Here is a 22,250-nt window from a genome sequence, read left to right as displayed (position 1 = left end):
GGCAAAATCCTGTGAATGGTAGACCCCAGTGGGAACCAGGGAAGTAAAATACTTTCCTCCCCTTCTCTTCCTGCTGCTGCTACTGGGTTTAATCCCCTTCTGCCACTCACCCTCCTCTCCGCTATCCACACCATGCTCCTACCTAGAGGAATCATCACTTCAAGCTGACATGGAACTGTGTAACACCAAGAATGGCAGCTTTGGGAATTGACTCCATGTCAAAATGTAATATTAGAGTTGTTCTTAACCCAGAGTATGTATATCTGGGAATATTCTCATAGCATATGAATAAAACGGCAGCCTGATCCATCTGCCCTCTCCTGCCTGGCTGCCTCTAAGCCTTGCTGGCTGCCAAGGTGGGCGGGAGGTACTAGCAGGGCGCTTCCTTGAGTACTGTGCCCTGAGCGGCACCCCAGCCCACCGACCCCTAAGGCCAGCCCTGTTGATGGTAAAGGAGCCCCCACTAGTGAGTCCAAGTACAACATTTTGGTAAAGAGACTGTTCCCAGTTGTGGGAAGGAGGCTGGTGCTAGGGATTTCTAGCAGTGTGGTATCTTGGGGCAATTCCAGCTTAAGTATCAGCGTTTAGTATGTACATGTCTACTAAACTGAAGCGCCAACCCATCTATTTGCTGGAGGGAGGCAGAGCTTTGTCTCTTCCTGCTGAAGCCTCCTGGCTGATGTGAGAAAAGGGAGCCTTGGCCATTATTCTTCCGGCCTCTCCCTTTTTTTTGGAGTGGATGGCAAAGATGTTTTTCTTTGGATAACTACAGTGCCTGCAGCTGCTCATAGTGTAGCTTCTCCAAGCAGCAGCATGTAACTTACATAATTATTGAGTTTCATTTTTACACATGGTCTTCTAAATAGCAGTGAAACTGACTGCAAAACTTGTATTACCATGACAATCAACTTGAAAAGATTCATGTAAAGTGTGGCTTATAATCACCAGAAGCTTGAGGTTCCCCACAGGGAGTCCGGCTCCTATTTCCACCCCCAGGAACATTTGTCATTTTTTTTTTTTTTGAACCCTTGTCTTTCTTTCCAAATGAGGCATCACAATCAACCCAAAAGCATCCCACCATGCAGTCTCTAATCAACTGTGGGCCACCTGCTTTTCACTGACCCATTGCTGCATTCAGATGTTCTTTGATACAAAAGATTTCTGCCTTTAATCTGCCCCTTAGTTGAAAATCCATGCTTATGACCATGACCAGTATAGATGCTGAAATGCTCTACTTTGATGTGGTTACCTTCTGCACTTCTGAATGTTCCTTCCTTGAGATCAGATGTTTGAAGCCCCTGCTTGGGACACTCATGTTTATTTTATGTGAGTAGTAAGAGTCTAGCATTTAAAAAAATAAAATAAAAAAAAAAAGATAAGTGGCTAATCCTAATGTCACTGTGTTTCCCTTTTCAATAAAATAGTTTCTAGATTATAGACTGAAAGACTAAGTGAATTGAGTGTATAATACCTGCCCTTTTATCCAGCATAGTCACTGCTTGCTAGTATTTAACCTAATACATGGAAAGCACTTAAAGATATGTGGAGTACAAAAGGCCCTGTATAAGATCCAAATATTTGTCGCATCTCTCATAGGTTATTAAAACCTGTTGAACAGGTTCCTGGGAAGAGTGTTGAACAAGCCATTAAAGAGTCTTGTAAAGCTCCTAAATAGGCAGAATTTGAACATTTGATTCTTGCTTGAATGCTGTTTGCCTATCTTGCAGTCACCATTCTTTGGCCTAAATTGTTCTGTAGTGCTGATGTTCTCTGTTAAACATCTGGAACGTTCCACACCTGAGATGGCTGTGTTAATTGGTTTTGATGCGTGTGTTTGTAGACTAGCTAATTCTGCAAAGCCATTAGGTTCTTTACATACAAAGAATTCTGTAAAAATGCAAAGCAATTACTACAGGTTCAGGTAAATATTTCAGGAATTGCCAAAAAGATATGACCTAAATAAATGTGTGGTGGCTCCACCTCCTTTGAAGGTTTTGGGGAAAATATACTATATCCCCAAATAGTATTTGAGGCTTGTATTTTTTTATATATATATTTAGTGTTTCATAGGTGTGCATGACACTCTTTACAAACATAGGAAGATGAAGCCTTATGACTGAAGTTGGACAGATTTGTGACAAACCAGGTTTAGGTGTGACAGTAAGAGCAGACAGCGCAGCAGTGGAAACTGAATGCTAAGAAAAAAGATGACTTTAAAAGAGGGATTTGTAAGTTAGTCCTTTCACACTTGCAGCTAAGTTTATCAAGCTTTTATAAATAATCAGCTGAGGAAGCAAGATGTTGGTTACTCCCAAAGTGAATTCCATTATAGCCAAGTTCTTGGGCTGATTCTTTTGTGATAAAAGGGAATCTTAGAAAATCTTTTAACTATTTCAGTTCTGTATCTCCGTCTCCATGGTTACTTGCTTAATTTTCAACACCAGTGAATCCTTAGCACCTCAAACTTTTTTTTTTAAGTTGCTGTTAATATATTGTTGTTTACTAAATTAAAGGCTTGTTTGCTGTAGACTAGAATGAATTTTGTTCTCTAACCAATTTCTGTACAATCATATCTGTCTTGCCTCCTAAACAGTAAAGTTATTTTTGTTATAAAGAAGTTTCAAAATAACAAGCAGTGGTGCTTGAATTCTGCAATTTCAGTAGTTGCTCATATGTGTTCAAATGTGATGTTTAGTGTAAACTGATCTAGTTAGAGACTTTTCTTCCATTAGAAAAACACCATTTTCAGTTATGGGGAAAAAACATAATCTCTAATTGTTTTTAGTCACTTCACTAAAGTGTTTGTGTACAGCTGTGATTCATTTAAAATGTTTTCTTTCTACTAAGTCAAATTCAACTGCAAACTGGCAGTGAGTTGGGAATGCAGGAATATCTTTGTGGCTGTTTTCAAGTGAATTAGAATGATGAAGAAAACTTCCTACTTTTATTTTCCACAGTAGAGGTTTATAGGAAAACTGTTTATGCTACAGCATCAAATATTTATTGAAATGCTAGAAAACCTAAGGAATTTCTGTGGATTGTTAGTATTAAGATCAGATGTGCAAATGTCACATTGAATATCTGCTGTACCAGAACACAAGTGATTTGAATGGAAAATACATTTTTTAGAGATTTGAAATCCCTTGCATCGAGCAGCAAAATTAAAAAAAAGCAAGAAAAGTATGATAACCACTGAGGTGTGATGCTGACATGAGTACAGTACTCTGATACTGCTGACAGAGACATGAATTCTTGTATTTGTTGTGTTTAATGATGTGGAACCATTTTATGAAGCAAAGCAAACTATTTCAGAGAAGAATGGAATGCAGGGCAAAACACTCCAGTTGACTGAAATGTCCTAATGGTCTAGATAATTGCAGCAGTAAGAGAATCTGTTTTTAATAACCATACTCAGACTGCAATAAGATTTTGTATATTTCTAACTTTTAAGTAATACCTTCTTAATTAAATCTACCACTTAAAGTCAGTAAAAGTCTCAAGTTTTATCACATATTTTACTTCCAAAACTTAGAACCATGGTCACTAGAACTGAAAGCTAAGAATAGCTCTTCATAAATATTGTTGAAAATATTAGGTTAAACATCTTGTGTTTAAAATCGTTGTAAATATTACGTCTATGGTAGCACGTCAGTATGTTTTCAGCTAGGGAATTTTTTTTTTCTTGAGACTGTAACAGGTTTTGAAAATTGCTGGCAGCTTGTCCATTTCAGAGAGATATTAACAATCCTTGTCAAGGCTGTAAGGAACCATGAGGAGCAGATGATCCATTTCACAGGTGGATCTCAGCAAACTTCTCTTAGCGCATCTGTACGCAGTCATAAGGCACCATAGCATTTTGTGGCTCTGCACAGCTCACAATTGCCTTAGCACGAGCTGGTCTATGGGTTCTGCTCCATGTTTCAGTTGGGAGGGGAGGCAATCTCCCCGCCCTCCTCTCACCGTAATCATGCAGTTTTAGGCTTACACAGCTGCTCTCCTGTCAGGGAGTGAGCCTGACACTACACAGTTCAGTTGCAATCTCATTTGGAGTATTTGTGTGTAATGCACTTTGACAATATCGATTTATTGTCACTATTGTGTGTCCTTTGAGCTCATGGGAATGGTGATGAGGTGTGGGGGAGATGCACTGCTCAGTGTGCTGCTAACTTAATATTTTTCTCTAAAATGTTGAGGGTGGGAATCCCATACCAATCACGATGTTAATGTCCAAAACTGCTAAGGGTATTTTCAATACAATTCTTAGTAACAAGTAGACAATCCTTGCACTGAAAAGCTAATCATATTTGGTGGGGAAAAAAATGTTTTGTCTCACTATGATTGCTACAAAATCTAAATTAGGTGCATTTGAGATGAAGTTGAATCAGCAGAGGAAGAGGGTTTTTTTTTCTGATTAAAATAGCAACTTAACTACTTCAGAGGTTTTGTATTCTGTGTACATTTTGTGTAAATTTAGATTGATAACCTTTTAAAAATGTAAAGAGTTTATTTGAAATAATTGCTTTCTGCTTGTTTTTTTTTATAACTTTAAGATTTATTACATGATAGTTTGAGAGAGCTTTCCTCACTCTAATCTCAAAGTTGAAAACTTTTTTCCTTTGAGGTTTTCCAGGGTTTTCACTTTATTAATTGAATATTTTGAAATGTGGGGGCAGAATCTGCACTGAGTTTTAATCTTCGTTTTTATTTTTCCAGTAAAGTATCATACATCCACTGTGTGACACTAATCTTCACTTCATTTGAGAAATCTTGTATCAAGTCAATAGTTCTTTTTGTAGAAGTCTGACTTTGTAAGAACTAAAGATGAATTCCTTTCTCTTTTTGGTTTCAATTGTTTGGGTTTGTTTTGTTTTATTTAGTCTTGTGTTCCATCAGAATGAATTATTAGGATAATGGCTGGTCTTCAGCTTCTAGTGCTATAGCCTGTAGCATTTTCTATGTTATAAATGCTAGTGTATTCTGTCTTTAAGAGGAGACTCTCTCATTAATAAGGCTATGTTTTAGTCACGGGTATTTTTAGTAAAAGTTGGACAGGTCATGGGCAGTAAACAGCACCAGCAGGGGTCCCGGGCCATCCCCCCTCCAGCAGCCCCGGTTCCTCCACCCAACTGTCTATGACTTCTACTATATACCGCTAACTAAAAGTTGGGTGGGGGAAACCGCGGCTGCTGGAGGGGGATGGCCCGGGACCCCTGCTGGTGCTGGGGGCGGGGAGGTGGGCTGTGGTGGCACCGTGCGACCCGGGACCCCTGCTGGTGTGGGGGGGTGGGTGGAGAAAGGGTTGGCGGGGCTAGCAGGCTCCCTACTGGCTCCGATGGGCATGTCCCTGAAGCTCCTAGGGGGAAGGGTGGCCAGGGGGCCTCTGTGTGCTGCTCCCGCCACAAGCACTGGTTCTGTCAGCTCCTACTGCCTGGGAAACGCAGCCAATGAGAGCCTAGGAGCTGCAGGGATATGCCGGTGGGAGCCGGGGAGACCCCCTCAGGTAAGTGCTGCCCAGCACCCCAATTCCCTGCCCCAACCCTAAGCCCCCTCCCACACATCCAAACTGCTGCTGCTGGCCCAGGGGCTGCCTGGCTCGGCCAGCCCCTGAACTGGCACCTGCAGAAGTCATGGAAAGTCACAGAATCCGTGACCTCTGTGACAGTCACGCAGCCTTACTCATTAGTACTAGTTAGACAATATGGGTAAGGTAATATCTTTTATTGGACCAACTTCTGTGGGTGAAAAAGACAAGCTTTCAAGCTACACAAACTACTGAAAACAAAATCAGACCACTAGATTTGTTTAATGTTAAGAGTGCAACTGAGATGACAAAAGCATGGAAACTTAATTTTAAGGCAGAAAATTCAGATTGACGTTCCAGACTTAGCAAATGCTGCTGTGCCAAAAAGAAGGTCCAGTGGTGTGTGTTGAAGTGTCAGTCTGGTTTTTCTACTTTAACTCTACATTTCCTCTCTTATTTCCTTTGTTGGGCTTATACAGGCCTACAAATGTTGCTCATGCCAATTGGGGAGTTTTTTGGGGAACTGACTTTTTCTTTAATATATTTTTAAAAAAAAATAGTAGTTGTTTCCCAAACTTGATCCCTATATTTAAACTATTTTAGCATGACCAATATAGAATCAAAATGCCATGGTAATTTAAACAAAATACATAAATCTTGAACTAACCTTTGAAAGTATTAATACTGATGTATAAACTTCGTAGACTGCTTCAGTTTTTGTTTGCATACAAATCCAAAACGTAAAATAGCTTTTTTTCAGCTGAGTATTTTGTTTTTAGAGTCTAGACGAATATGACGATGATGAAACAGGACAGAAGGAGCGAAAGAGGGAAGATGCTATTACACAGCAGAATACAATGCAGAATGAATCTGCCAGTGTAGACCCAGGTGGCTCATACCTAATACAGGTGAGAACTTAAATTTTTGTTCCGTTTAAAATTTAATTCAGTTGCTAATTCCAGACTTAAATTTGGTTAATCTCATGTTTCTGACTTCTGTTTCAACTCCAACCAAGGCAGTAAACTATTTTGTAAGTGGAAACAAGTTTATCAAAATAGGTAGTCCATTGTATTACTTAAAATGTACATTGATTTAGTCATCCTTCATTTTTATCACATTTAAAATGCTCATTAATTGTATTTGTCTTGTTACATTGTTGCCTGATTTTCTTTTATAAGAAAGGATATATAAGTAGGACCCTACCAAATTCACAGTCCATTTTAGTCAATTCCACAGCAATGGGATTTTAAAAATCATGAATTTCATTATTTCACCTATTTAAATCTGAAATTTCATGGTGGTGTAATTGTAGAGGTTCTGACCCAAAAAGGAATTGTGTGTGTGTGTGCGGGGGGGGTTGCAAGGTTATTGTAGAGGGAGTTGCAGTACTGCTACCCTTACTTCTGCGCTGCTGCTGGCGGGGTGCTGCCTTCAGAGCTGGGCTCCCGGCCAGCAGCCACTGCTTTCCGGCTGAAGTCAGCGCAGAAGTAAGGGTGGTAATACCATGACCCCCCCCCCTTAAAATAACCTTGTGACCCCCCCCGCAACTTTCTTTTGGGTCACAACCCCCAATCTGAGAAATGCTGGTCTCCCCCATGAAATCTGTCTGTGTGTGTGTGTGTGTGTGTGTGTGTGTGTGTGTGTGTGTGTGTGTATAGATAGATAGATAGGGTAAAAGCACACAAAAGACCAGATTTCATGGTGGGAGACCAGATTTCACAGTCGGTGACATGTTTTTCATGGCTGTGAATTTGGTAGGGCCCTATATATAAGCAAGCAGGCTAGTCCTATGGGCTACAAGCTACTGATTTATTTATGTTTAAACTTCACATACTGGGATCTATCATGACATATGTGATTTGTTTATTGACCTTTCTAAACTATAATTAAATTGAATGATTTCTGTGAACAAATTTTCGAGCACAGGAAACCGTTTTAAACAATTAGTGTAGTGTATTTTTAAGAACTTTATTGTTCATTGCATTGTCCCAGGAAAATTTCCATTAAGCAAATAAGCAAAGTGTGGTGTTGTTGTTGTTGTTTTAAACATTATTGAATGTGTATATCTGCTATGTTTTTGTTTTTAATGGTTAAACTGACTAAACTTAGTTACATGGCAAAGGATGTCTATGTTCATAAATAAAGATACCATTTTCATTTTCAGGAAGTCAACAGATAACCTCTCATTTTTGCTAGTAAAAGACTGAGTAAGAATCTACAAACTAAACTTTTTAATATCATTATTAAAATAAAATACTGTAATGAATCATCTGTGGCAGCTCCTCCTCAGTTAAGGTTGAGACTTATTTTCTATTATAAGTCTGATCTTGGATTCCTCTCTAAAATGATGATAAAAATGTCTAGTGTGAGATGCCTAGGGCCTAATTTTTCCAATTACATAAAATTATATGGCACTATATATGCTCAAAGCACGTGAGATGTTTCTCCAGAAATAAAGTATGATAAAGTCCCTATTTTACTTACTAACTAGGGAGTATTCACTTCTGAATATTCCAGAAGTAAATACTGACAAGCAGGGGCATTGCACTTCAAAGTATGGCACCCACAGATTTCAGTTGTATTTGTGCATTGTGAGCACTTTTACAAATTAGACCCCAGTGTCTCAATTCAGGCACCCAGAAAATGAGAACGCAGTTAGTGACCACCTATGAAAAGTTTAGTTTAAATGGCTTGCCTAGCATCACCTAGGAGCTCTCTGTGGCAGATGCAGGGATAGAATTCAGTTCTCCAGGGTATCATTCAACTGCCTTACCCATGAGCTCATCCTTTCGCTTCCTTCAATTCCTTGCCTTTCACTGCACACCTTCCAACTTCTGCAACAAATGAGGCAAGGGTTCTACAGACCTGTCTGCTTCACTACATAATCCTTATTCATCCCCAGAGCAGGTCCATCTTGTGCACTGAATGAGGCAGGGATACAATCTCCTTGTCCCTTTCTGTTCTCCCAGGTGCTTTGTCCTAGTCTCTTGCCCAGTCGGTCACAGTTTTATGGAAAATAGGTCTTGTCAAACAAACCCAATTTCATTTTTTAAGGAAATTACAGGTTTGGTTGATAAAGGTAACTGCATAGATGTAATAGTCCTAGACTTCTGTAGGGAGCTTAGTGTAGTTGGTATGGTACAACATGAATTATTCACTGTGAAGGTAGGCCTACATTAAGGATCAGTGTTAAACCCATTACTGTTTGTGATTTGTAATGGACACCTTTATGCAGGAAATTAGAGGGGAGACTCTGTGAAGCATGCTTTTTTTGTCAATGACATTATTGTCAATTATGCCACGAAGATAAATACAAACTGGAAATGGACCTAGTACTATGGAAGGGCTGTATTAGAAGAAAATGGCTTACAAATCATCTGAAAAGTAATTCCTCACTTAAAGTCATCCCGGTTAACATTGTTTTGTTATGTTGCTGATCAATTAGAGAACATGCTCGTTTAAAGTTGCGCAATGCTTGCTTATAAAGTTGTTTGGCAGCTGCCTGCTTTGTCCACCGCTTGCAGAAAGAGCAGCTCGTTGCAGCTGGCTGGTGAGGGTTTGGAACCAGGGCAGACTGGCAGCCCCCCATCAGCTCCCCACTCCCCTAAGTTTCCTGTGTGGCAGGCACCCAGTAGGCTATCAATTGTCAGCAGTTCAGCTGTCCCTCCCCTCACTGCCATGTGCTGCTCCTGCCCTCTGCCTTGGAGCTGCTCCCTGGAGCCTCCTGCTTGCTGTGTGGGGGGAGGGGTGCTAATGTCAGGGTGTCTCCCTCCCCCCCGCTCCTGCCCCCGCTTACCCCATCTCCATAGAGCGGGGGGGGGGGGGAACACGACAGGGCTCAGGACAGAGGGAGCTTGCTAGCAGCAGCTGCTGTCTCAACTTGCTGGCCTACTTAAAAAGGGAATGTACTTAGAGTGGGGTCAGCATACTTAAAGGGGCAATGTGCATCCATCTCTCTCTCTCTCTGTCTGCCATGCTGTCTCCCCTCCCTCCATTTGTGCTGCCTTGTAGGGTGTGAGGCTACATTAACAGTGTGTTAACCCTTGAGGGCTCAGCCGAGTGCTAGTTCATCATTCAGCACTAAGGCATTCCCTGGGAAATAATCCACCCTCTGATTTCACCACCTCAACCAAGCTTCACAATCATCATTGCTGTGCACAGTATTAAATTGTTTGTTTAAAACTTATGCTGTGTGTGTGTGTGTGTATAGTCTTTTGTCTGTTGAACTTGTATGGGGAACTTGGATTCGCTTAACATTGTTTCGCTTAAAGTCCCATTTTTCAGGAATATAACTACAATGTTATGCAAGGAGTTACTGTACATATGATGCTTTCTTGAGAGAGGGACAACAAGAAGCCAATTAAAGTAGATGGTATAAAGTTAGTGTATGCAACAATTTAAATTCATTGGTTCAGTGTTGAGCCATGATGGGAATATGAATGCAGATGTTAGGAGCCTCATGGAGAGTGCTTGATGTAATTCGAGGGAGTTAATGGGAATTCTCTGTGATAAGAATATGCCAAGTGGACTATCAAGCAAAGCCTATAAGAATACTATTAGGCCAGGCATGACATATGGGTCTGAATGTTGGCCAATGAGGAAGAGAGAATTATTACTTCACACTGCCAAAATGAGAATGCCAGGTGCATACTGGGTCAGGCTAGAGTTGGTAGTTTACACAGTGAAATAATATGAGCCATGCAACAGGTAGCCTTTATCACAGAAAAGCTGAGAGAGTATTGGCTGAGATTGATGTGAGATGACAAGATGTTGGATATATTGGTTAGGGTTACAAGAGAGTAATAATCACATGACAGCGACCACAAGGAAGTCCTAGAAAAAAGTGGTTCAAGATGCTGAAGCAAGACCTGAGGAAGGTTGGTGTCAGCTTGGAAGAAACACTTGACAAGAATGGTTGGAGGTGAAGAACAAGAGCCACTGACCCAGACTGATGGGGGTAAGGTGAAGAAGCAGCACTGTACTACATTCAGATTGCTTTAAAAGAAAAAAGCCCTATACAATATCATTGAAACACACATTAAGTGCATTAAGAACTGGCTAACCTGCAGACTTCCAAAAAGTAGTTGTTGATAGGGAGTCATCAAATGGGGGTATTCCCAGTGGGATTCTTCAAGGATTAGTACTGATCCCAATGCTATTAACAGTATCTTGTTAATGATTTGGAAGCAAATATAAAATCATTGCTGAATACATTTGCAGATGACACAAAAATTGGCAGACTGATTTAATAATAAGTCATACAAAGCAATCTGGATCGTTTGGTAATATGGACCTGCCCATTTGATCAAAATGAGTTTTTAATACTGCCAAATGCAAACGTTCATACATCTAGGAACAAGAAATGAAGCCCCCACTTACAGAATGTGGGACTGTATCCTGGAAAGCAGTGATTCTGAAAAAGATTTTAGGGGTCATAGTGAACAAACAACTGAACATGAACTTCCAGTCTGACACTGTGACTGAAAGGGCTAATGTGATCCATGGATGTGTAGACAGGGGAGTAGTCAGTAGGAATATGGAGGTGATGATGATTATCTCTGCATACAATATTGGTGAGGCTGATACTGGAATACTGCAGTTGGGCGTGGTGGTAACATCTTAAAAAATGTTGAAAATTTGGAGATGGGCCAGAAAAGCACCATTAAGCTAATTTGAGAGCTGGAAAAATGCATTACAGTGAAAGACTTGGAGCTCAGTCTGTTTTAATTTATAAAAAAGAAGATTGAGAAGTGAGTTGATTGTGGTGTATAAGTACATTCCTGGGAAGAAAATACTGGAAATTTAAAGCGCTCTTTAATCTTGCGGAAAAATCATAATGGCTGAAGTCATAGCCAGACAACTTCAAGTTGGAAATAAGGCACACTTTTAACAGTGATGTTTGTTTATTAATTACTGGAACAAACTACCAAGGAAAGTGGTGGATTCTGCAGCTCTTGGTATCTTAAATTCAAGACTGAATGCCTTTCTGGAAAACCTGCTTTAGTCAGACACAAGTTATTGAGCTAAATACAGGGGTAACTGTGTGAAATTTAATGGTCTGCAATGTACAGGAGGCTAGACTAAATGATCTTGAGTTTCTTTCTGGCCTTAAAGTTTATGAATATTTATTTGTACAAGACTTCTGCTCCAAAGATCTTGCAATCAAATATAAGGTGAAACAGGTGGGTACAGAGAGACGGGGGCACCAAGATACAGCAGGACACTTGCAGCCTGACTTTCTTTTCTTGCAGTCTTGGACTGAAACGTACACCAGAGTTCTACTGCAGTACTTCAAAGTAGTTTTTCCAGAAGCTTCCAAAGGTGTGCCTATGGCCATTAAAAGGAGGAAGCACTGAGCCAGTTGGAGACTAGGCATCAGTCTTTACAAAAGAAATCCACTGAATTCTTCAAGTGAAAGCTAATGGGTTTACAAAATCAGAATATCGTTTTGTTAAATGACCATGCTGAAAACAGAAATGCCCATCAAACATGCAAATAGCAAAAGCTGCCAATCCTCAAAACCGGGGAACCGTAGATTGCATCTGTCTTAGATGTCATTAACTTATGTTGGAATCTGCTACTGAGAGTCAAATTGAAACAATTCCCCTCCAGTAACGCAGTCAGCCTGTGTATTCCTGACCATATCTGCAGATGTTCAGGAGGGCCAGTACTTCTCAATGCAACAGGATGAAACTAAGATGTGGATTCTTCTGCTCAACTTCTAACCTTTTGTGCAATCTGAGTTGGAAGAATCCATACATGAATTTTGCTGTCCACTGACAGGACATGCTGCCCAAAAGGGGGAAGGAGCAGGCTATCTTTTAATCTTTCCAACAGCTAACTCTCTTGTAGCTTGGTTGGATTTGCGTCATTGAACAGGTGTCTGCCCAGATGATGCCCAGGCTATGATAGGGAAAGCAAGGGGGCCATCCATTCTATTGAACAGCTTTAGCAGTAGAGTTGACAATGGAACTGCAAAAGATACTTAATGAGACTGTAAAATTTGTTAAATTTATTAAACGTAAGCCCACTAACGCATGCCTCTTCGTTATTTTATGCAAAGAAATGGGCTGTCAACATTGGAAACTACTTTTCCACATAGAAGTTTATTGACCCTTGTGTGGCAAAGTTTTGAATCTCTTGTTCGAGCTCAGAGTAGATGCAAAGATTTTCTGTGCTGAATGTGGTTTTCTGCCCTTGCTGAATATCTCTCAGTTCAGCTTTGGCTTGTTCTGAATGCTTCTCTCCAGGGGCAAAACATGACATGCATTCTCTTCCTGGGCATTGTGACACACAGGAGGTCATAGCTGTTGTCAGGGAGTCTCAGCCATTTTGCCCTTCCCATATTGCTAAATGAGGGGAAGGGGAGGGAAGTGGTGAGAGCTTAGGGCATTCATGGTATTCAAAAGATTAAAAAACAGATCTCTAAAAGGGGCTCGAATATATCCCTGCTCTTGAGTTGTGCTTCTAGCACAAACCAGGGGGAGGGGAGGGAGTCTTCCATATCTTAAAAGCTCTAAAGCTAGAGGCTCCATGAGGAGACATGGCTCACTTTCCTTTTATTGCAGTCGTGCTTATTGTCTTTTCAATAAGTGTTTGTACGGTGTATAGTATGGGGCCCTTAGACACAACTGTAATTAGAAACAGTAGCAATAATCTAGTGCCTCAATTATCCGTTCATTTCTACTTCTGAACGTGGAGGGGCTTCCTGGGGGTTCCTGCATGGATCTCGGCTGTTGCTGCGACAATGATGGAATCTCCAAGAAAATTATCCCTTGTTCATCAGACCCTTTTTCCAATGTCTCTATTATAGTTATCCTCTATAAAATCCTTCTACAATTGCACACACTTTGAATGTCTCATGCATTAATTCACTTGGTAAGCTTCAAAGGCAGAAGCCTCAATAGAGGCAGTTAAACATCCTACCTTTTGGTTGATGGTGTCAGTGCTTTTTACATCAGTATAAGTTTGATGTGCTAGGTTCCAGAGTTTCCTGCCTTCTCAGCATCCAGATGTGTGTGATACCCTGGTGCTATGGTGAAGCATTGAGTCACTCACTATACTGCCTTGGAATAGACTTGAAGTATATACTTAATCTCCCCCAAAGTACATAGCTCTGCACAGAAAGGAGCCCTCTGAACTCTTGAGACACCTTCCAATTTACTCACGGTGTCTGGAAGCTAAAGATAAACTGCCACTGACTGCAGCCTCCATAGCGTCCACGCCAGTTATCATCCTTGAGGCCAAGGCATGGAAGGACATATAGGATAGCTTGCTATCCTGTTTCCATAGCTCTGTGTTATCCGCTTCAAAGACGTGTGTACTTCATCAGAATAGCCAAAGCTTGGTCCCAATACAGAGTTCCCTTGGAGATCTTAGCATGCAGAGTGAAGACTTTCAACTTTTTTCTGTCCGTGTACTCGGCACTGTCATGTATATGATTACATTGGTGCATCTGAGGTTGATGCCTGCTGTCAGAGTATCACTTCAACTTCTAGAATCAACACAACATTCCGCATAGCCATTATCTGGTCATCCTGCTCACAAGTCATTCCATTTAATGTTGAAAATATTCAACACTCTGAAAGGAATCCTCTTAACTACTTGGAGATGTCAGGAGTAAGGCCCTACAGCTGCGCCTGCTCAGTCTCTGATAGCCTAACACAGGGGTCGGCAACCTTTCAGAAGTGGTGTGCCGAGTCTTCATTTATTCACTCTAATTTAAGGTTTTACGTGCCAGTAATACATTTTAATGTTTTTAGAAGGTCTCTTTCTATAAGTCTATAATATATAACTAAACTATTGTTGTATGTAAAGTAAATAAGGTTTTTAAAATGTTTAAGAAGCTTCATTTAAAATTAAATTAAAATGCAGAGCCCCCCAGACCGGTGGCCAGGACTGGGCAGTGTGAGTGACACTGGAAATCAGCTCGTGTGCCGCCTTTGGCACGCGTGCCATAGGTTGCCTACCCCGGCCTAACAAGTTAGCTAGGCTGCCTGATAGACTGCGCTGTCTGACTAGCTGAGGAAGCTAGCAGGCCAGTTCTTAAACCCAGCAGTAGCTTGCTGGCTGCTCAGCACACACAGCTGCAGATTCTCTGCCTCCCTGTGCTCGCCTCACTCCAAGCCCTGCTTCTGCCCCACAGATGGCATAATCATAACCAGCAAATCACACCTTTTTATAGACATCTTACATGCCACATTTTGTACAAGATTTGTTGCAAATATAGAACAGTGGTTGCAACAATGATCTATACAGTCATATTTTAATCAGATGATGTCACATCACTCTAATTGTATGAAAAAACTGTTACGTATTACATGAGTTCCCACTAGTAAATAGAGCTGAAAACCTGCCTGATGTCAGAGCATTGTGAGAGTTCTGTTGCCAAAGAATACACTGCCAAGTAAGCTGTATGACACGGCTGTAAAAAAGAAACAGTTGATAAACACCAGGTAGGCAGACAGACAGTACACTGTAATTATACAGTGTATTTTGAAACCAAACACACATGTAAGTCCTGTTACCTTCAAATAAATAATGGTGAAATTCATATCTAGTTGACCATTCTGTTTAAGGGCCAAATTTTGCTCTTACATGTGTGTTTGGTTTCCACTAAAGTAAATGGGAGCTCTGCGTATGTGTTCAGGTGTGCATTAATACCTTATAAGGATATTTTCCTAATGCAAGTTTTCATTTCTGCCTATCAAAAAAAAGTGTATTAGTACCACATAGTCTGTCTAAATATAATCAAAACAATTGTATCTCATGATCAGAAACTTCTCTAAGCACCCCAGTCATAAGGAGAGACATATGCTGTGCAAAATATAATATGCAAGTGATACGGGATTTGTACCCAAACACAGTGAGCAAATAGAATGTGCATAGAAAATGGATGACTTAAATAGAGATGCACAGCTTTCCACAGGGAAGAGAAGGTGAAGTAATTCATAAGTGAGCCTGAAGAGACACTTTTGAGTTTTGAGGCTTTCACACAGAATAGTCATGGTATTTATTACAACAAAACTCTCTGCAGCACCCCAGACTAACTTAAAAACAAAACAAACAAAAAAACCCTATGTCAGGACTTAACATCCTTTCAGTACGGTATTTGCTTTAAGGATACTTTTGCTAAAGGAAGTATTAATGGCAAAAGAAGGTCAAGAACAAATTCAGATTTTGAGATTCTTCTTCGAGAGGTGTCCCTGTGGGTGCTCCACTGTAGATCTCAGTGTGCCCCTACGCCGTTGTGCAGAGATTTTTACAGCAGTACCCGTATCGGCCACGCATCTGCGTAGCCTGCTTCACATACCAGTCTTGTCTTAATAGTGCGCATGCGCGGCCAAACTCCTCAGTTCCTTCTCTGCCATCCCCGGCCGAAGTCGGACCTACAGCAGACTCATTAAACCTTTTTCTCTTATCCATTGTGCATCCTTTCCCCCTTAGTTTAGCACTCTAGTTACTAGATAAGTTCATCTCTTTAAAAATAAATAAATAAAAATCCGTTCCCGCTTGTTCCTCTCAGCCTCCAGCTGACACTAATATGCTACGTGCAGGGACACCATCCCTATCTCGGATGGTTACTCCCAGTGTATAAAATGCCTGGGGGAATCCCACATTCCTCAAAAATGTGCCCATTGTTCCAAATTAAAATCCAGAGCACGTAAAGACAGAGAACTCCGACTGAAAATTATTCTTATGCAGAAGTCACTTAGACCTGCTTCTGACCCAGGTGCGGGCTCCTCAGTGAACCGCAGCCCTCCCACCTCCAAAACGGACAAAAAAAAGAAAACGCCTGCCTCCCTCACCCAGAAGGGAAACATTGCAAGCAAAAAGGTCATTGAGCAGGTCTATTTCTTCTATGCAGACCTTCCCCCGGCTCAGCACCTTTGATGTGCCGGGTTCCTCCGGCATCGCGCTAATCTGGCCTGTGGCTGCGGCGACAGCGCAAACTCCCGGTGCCGAGGCTTCAGTCTTCCAGTTGCCTGCCTCTCTCATGGCACCGTTCGGCACTGCAATGGACACGGTACCAACACAGATGACCTTGCCCGAAGAGACACGGGCTGCGCTTACCTCTACAGCACCACCGACCTCAGCGCATGCATTGAGTGCTACGGTGCAGAGAACGTCCATGCCAAACAACCCTCCAGCGTCGCAGGTGCTCCTAACGGAGGGTTCATCTCTCTCAGGCTCTCCGGCACTGCAGTTCATTCATTCACCAGACCTACAGATGTCACTTAACCTACAGTCACCTCTACTTGACACCTATTTTTCTCCGGACATTCGCATGCGGTCCAGACAGCTGTCTCCTGCTGAATCTCACTTTTCTAGTGATGAGGAAGCCATAGTGCAGGGAGACTTTTTACCATACCAGTTCTTCCCGTCACGGATCCAAATCAGCACTGATCACAGAAAATCTAGGCCTTTGTTCATCAAAGACCTCCCTCCCTGGTATACAAACCTGTGTATGGCACCACCTATGCCCTTCCCTGGTCAGTGGCAATACTGGGGTCCATGGGCACCATATAAGCGATTCCACGATGATCGCCAAGATGCCAGAAATAGGAGCAATGCCACCTCATCACCACCAGTGCATACGGCTACGAATGAGACACAACAACAAGCTGTTATTCACACTTCAATGAACATGCTACACATGCTTCCCCAAACCTTATCCCGTATCCACACAGGATGAAGCTATACTGCCTCCCCCACCAACACCCAGATGATTTCTCAAAATTTCAAGACCTCTTCAAAAGAGTCGCCAATGAGTTGAGGATTAATCTGGAGGAAGTTTCTGAAAACCAGCATGAGTTGACTGACATCCTGCAACTTTCCTCCACATCCAAGATTGCCTTACCTATAAATTCAGCCATTATGGATCCTGCCAAAAACATATGGCAGACGCTGGCTACTAGCACACCTACCTGTAAGCGAGCTGACCGGGAATATTTTATTCCTTCAAAGGGTCTGAGTTCCTTTTTACTCACCCAGTGCCAAACTCATTGGTAGTAGAGGCAGCTAACCAAAAGAACAAACACCAGTTTCCCAGGTCTACCCCAACTGATAAAGTCAGTAAAAGGCTGGACCTGCTTGGTCGTAAAGTGTATGCTTCGTCCACATTACAATTCTGGATATCTAATTATGTGGCAAAATATGATCACAAAAACTATGAGAAACTCATGGACTTTATTGATGACATTCCAGAGAGCAAAAAAACATCAGTTTAAAGCCATAGTCTCTGAGGGACAAATCATCTCCCGAACCGCACTACAGGCTGCGCTTGATGTTGCTAATACAGCTGGAAGGTCCACTGCTACAGCAGTCATGATGCGTCGAGCTTCATGGCTTTCATCATCTTCTTTTCCTCGCGAGGTTCAGAATACCATAGAAGAGCTCCCTTTTAATGGTGAAAAACTATTTGCCAGCAACACCAACGATGTGCTTTACTCCATGAAGGACTCGAGAGTGACATTACGGTCTCTCGGTATCCAAAGCCCTGCAAATAGGAGACGACAATATAGATACCAGCCTTATCAATGTCCACACTACCCGACGTATACTCAACAAATTCATAGACCATATGAACAACAGTGTCAGCGACCAAGATATCAACGTCGCTGTACCAATTCATCGGCTCCATGTCAACCCCCTCCCACTAATAAACAAATTTGAAGATGTGGTCGAGGGTACAGAAAACATCATCCCTACTTCAGTGCCCATTCCCTTCCTATCTTCCTCCTCCCCCCCCCCACCCCCTGTCCCTTTTCAGGGACCGCTCCACCAAGAGGTGGATCATCTCCTCCAATTAGGAGCAGTAGAGCCACTGCCCCACCAACACAGAGGAAAAGGGTTCTACTCTTTTTAACAGAAAAGAATACTGGGGGATGGCGACCCATTCTCGACCTCAGATGCCTCAACAAATTCATTTAAAAAAAAATGGAAAATGGTGACTCTTGCAACCATAATACCAGCACTGGAGCAGGGAGATTGGTTTTCAGCCCTCGACCTGCAGGATGCTTATGTTCATGTGACCATACATCCTGCCCACAGACCTTTTATTCACTTCGTTCTGGGTTCACAACACTACCAGTACAGGGTCCTACCTTTCAGCCTCTCAACTCCACCTCGTGTGTTTTCCAAACTCCTCGCAGTTGTAACAACTCATCTCATAAGGCAGGGAATCCTAATTTTTACTTACCTCGACAACTGCCTTTTCAAAGCCAGGAACCTCCAAGAAGCCATTCAATCCAAACAACAGATAGTCCAATGTTTCCATGCTCTTGGCCTGCAAATGAACAAAGAAAATCTACACTCACCCCCACCCAACAACTGGAGTTCATAGGAGCACATTTCGACTCACGCAAAAGAATAGCATCTCTCCCACTCCACCTTTTCAACACCATCAACCTTTTAGTTGCCAAGCTGTGCAACAGTCCACAGATGACTGCATGAGATTGCCTACAACTCCTAGGCCACGTGGCCTCTTGCACTTTTGTAGTCCGTCGCCTCTTCATGAGATGTTTCCAAAGCTGGATGACCACTGTCTACAGACCGAATGTCCATGGTCTGAACAAACTTTTATACATACCTCCCAGAGTCAAGGACTCCTTCCACTGGTGGACAGTGCCTCACAACCTTTGCTCTGGGGTCCCCTTTCTACAGGACACCCCGTCGGTTATCATAACTATGGATGCATCCCTTACAGGATAGGGAGCACACATGCCCCAATACACTGCCCAGGGGCTTTAGTCTTCTGCCGAGACGTCCCTTCACATCAATGTCTAGAACTCTGAGCGATACACAAGGCCTGCCTCCAATTTCTCCCTTTCATACAAAACCAGCATGTCAGGATAATGACCCACAATATTGCCTGCATGTTCTATGTAAACAGGCAAGAGGGGGTGGCACAATTCCACTCCCTTTGTTCAGAAGCGATGAAACGATGGAACTGGTGTCTCAGACACAATGTCTGAATATCAGCTGCATACTTACCTGGCTCTCTCAATACCACTGCAGACGACCTCAGCAGAACATTTCCTGTAGACCACAAATGGGAACTAAACGAGGATATAGTACTAGACATATTCCACACTTGGGGATACCCAACCACAGACCTTTTCGCAACTGCAGCAAACAAGAAATGCCCAAGATTTTGTCCCAGAGTGGGACTAGACAAACACTCCTCGGGGGATGTGTTCATGTTCCCATAGAACACCAACCTAATGTATGCGTTTCTCCAATACCACTCATACGCAAAGTATTGATAAAAATATGAACAGACTAAGCCAGGGTCATAATGATAGCCCCCACATGGCCCAGACAGGCATGGTACCCTTTCCTTACCAAGATGTTGCTTTCCGCACCCATCCCACTACCCCTCTGCCCAAATCTCTTGTCCCAACAACACAGTCTACTACTCCACCCCCAACTTAACCATGTTACACCTTAAGGTTTGGCTCCTTCATGGTTCTCTCATGCCGAGCAAACTTGCTCGGAGCAGGTTTGAAATGTACTCCTTCATAGCACAACAAATTCTACATGCACCATCTACCTTTATAACTGGACAAGATTTACACACTGGTGGGCTGCCACAGAAACCGCTCCTTTTTTCCGTGCCTCTCCAGCTAATCCTCGACTATCTGTTAGAGATTAAACTCTCTGGACTCTCCCTGAGTTCCATCAAAGTCCACTTGGCCGCAATTGCAATGTTCCATGATGCCATCGACGATAGGACTATCTTCGCTCACACCATTACTAAGCGATTCCTTAAGGGACCTCAAACCCTATACCCAGACATCAAACCGCCTAATCCACCTTGGGACCTTCCCTTAGTCTTAACATGCCTAACCCAAAAACCATTTGAACCATTAGCCACATGTTCCCTCCTACATCTCTCTATGAAAACTGCATTTCTGATAGCGATTACCTCTGCGAGACACGCAGGAGAAATTGCAGCTCTCATGGCAGATCCGCCATACACCATATATTTTAAGGACAAAGTCACCCTACACTTACTCCCCAAAATTCTACCAAAGGTGCACTTATCTTTCCATGTCAATTCCAAAACCACATGCAAATTCCTGTGAATCTAGGGCCTGGTCCACACTACCCCCCTCACTAGGACTAAGGTACGCAAATTCAGCTACGTTAATAATGTAGCTGAATTCGCAGTACCTTAGTCCGAACTTACCGCGGGTCCAGACGCGGCAGGAAGGCTACCCCGTCGATGCCGCGTACTCCTCTCGGCGAGCTGGAGTACCGGCGTCGACGGCGAGCACTTCCGGGATTGATCCGGGATCGATTTATCGCGTCTAAACCAGATGCGATAAATCGATCCCAGAACGTCGATTGCCTGCCGCCGGACCCTCCGGTAAGTGTAGACGTACCCTAGGATGCACACTTTGGATGTACGCAGAACTTTGTCCTTGTACTTGGATAGGATTAAAACCTTTAGGCGTTCTGACAAGCTATTCGTCCCCATTGCAGAATGCTCTAAGGGCTCATCTATCTCTAACCACAGACTTTCCAACCTGATTTCGAGTTGCATTTCTCTGTTATCAACTACAGAACGTCACTTCTCCTACTTTTATCAGAACTCACTCCACCAGATCCATGGCAGCCTCAGTGGCCTTTCTACATAATGTCCTCCTTAAGGACATTTCCCGAGCTGCCGTTTGGGCTTCTGAAAATACGTTGGCAAAACATTATGCTCTTACACAGGGACCCATCACCGATATGCGTGTGGGCAGAGCTGTTCTATCTACTGCATTCCTTCCAGATCTGAAGTCCCTACCTCCTTGATACTGCTTTTCAGTCATCTACAGTGGAGCACCCACAGGGACACCTCTCAAAGAAGGAGAGGCGGTTACTCACCTGTGCAGTAACTGACATTCTTTGAGATGAGTGTCCCCGTGGGTGCTCCACTCCCCACTCTCCTCCCCTCTACTTCGGAGCTGGGGCAGCCTCCGTTGTAGAGAAAGAACTGAGGAGTTCGGCCGCGCATGCGCACTATTAAGACAAGACTAGTATGAGAGGCAGGCTCTGTGCATGCGCGGCTGATATGGGTACTGTTGTAAAAATCTCCAAACAATGGCGCATGAGCGCACCAACACCTACAGTGGAGCACCCACGGGGACAGTCATCTCGAAAAATGTCAGTTACTGCACAGGTGAGTAACCTCCTCTTTCATGGTGTGTGTATTTTATAAATTCTGTATATTGTGAATATTAACAGGTAGACATACAATAACATTTGTACATAATCTTAAGACTGATAGTATTTATAAAAAACTCCATTAAATAGGGAGGAAGTACTGGAAAGAACAGGAAATTACTTTTGTTTTTGGAAGATCTATCATTCTGCTTCAAAAAGTAGTCAGTCTGTGAATTTGTACATTGGAACTTTTAAGTAGAATTTAGACGTAGATCAATTGTGGGAGTAATGCAAATTGTCTCTCAAAATGACTAGATGGTGACCTGTGTGGCTCAAGGTATTGGTGATGAGATGCACAAGGATTTTCAGTTCTAGCTTCACAGTTTGAATTTAGCACGGGATGGAAGTGACAGAAAATTTTCTCATCTTTCAGTGTTCTACATGAAATAAACTACTAGTCTGTCAACTTTCTAATGACCAGGAATTCACATCACTATATCACTATCATTTCTGCTTCCATTACCCCAATTGGCGGCATCTTCCAGATTGGCAGTACCCAGGGCCGGCTCCGGGG

At 42.5% G+C, this 22,250-nt stretch overlaps 1 protein-coding gene across 1 annotated transcript in view; it reads left to right on the top strand.

Annotated features, from left to right (window-relative positions):
- PAWR (pro-apoptotic WT1 regulator) overlaps positions 1-22,250 on the top strand; it is a 154,508-nt gene that overhangs the window by 86,635 nt on the left and 45,623 nt on the right. Inside the window, exon 2 of the mRNA XM_026648970.2 lies at positions 6,301-6,429. Within this exon, the coding sequence (XP_026504755.1) occupies positions 6,301-6,429 (129 nt within the window). The remainder of the gene's footprint in view (positions 1-6,300; positions 6,430-22,250) is intronic.

This window comes from Terrapene carolina, unplaced genomic scaffold, assembly GCF_002925995.2.
Source record: "Terrapene carolina triunguis isolate 2854851 unplaced genomic scaffold, T_m_triunguis-2.0 Scaffold68, whole genome shotgun sequence".
NCBI lineage: Eukaryota > Metazoa > Chordata > Testudines > Emydidae > Terrapene > Terrapene triunguis.
The sequence above is the reverse complement of the archived record's forward strand: the minus strand, read 5'-3'. Positions and strand labels throughout refer to the sequence as shown.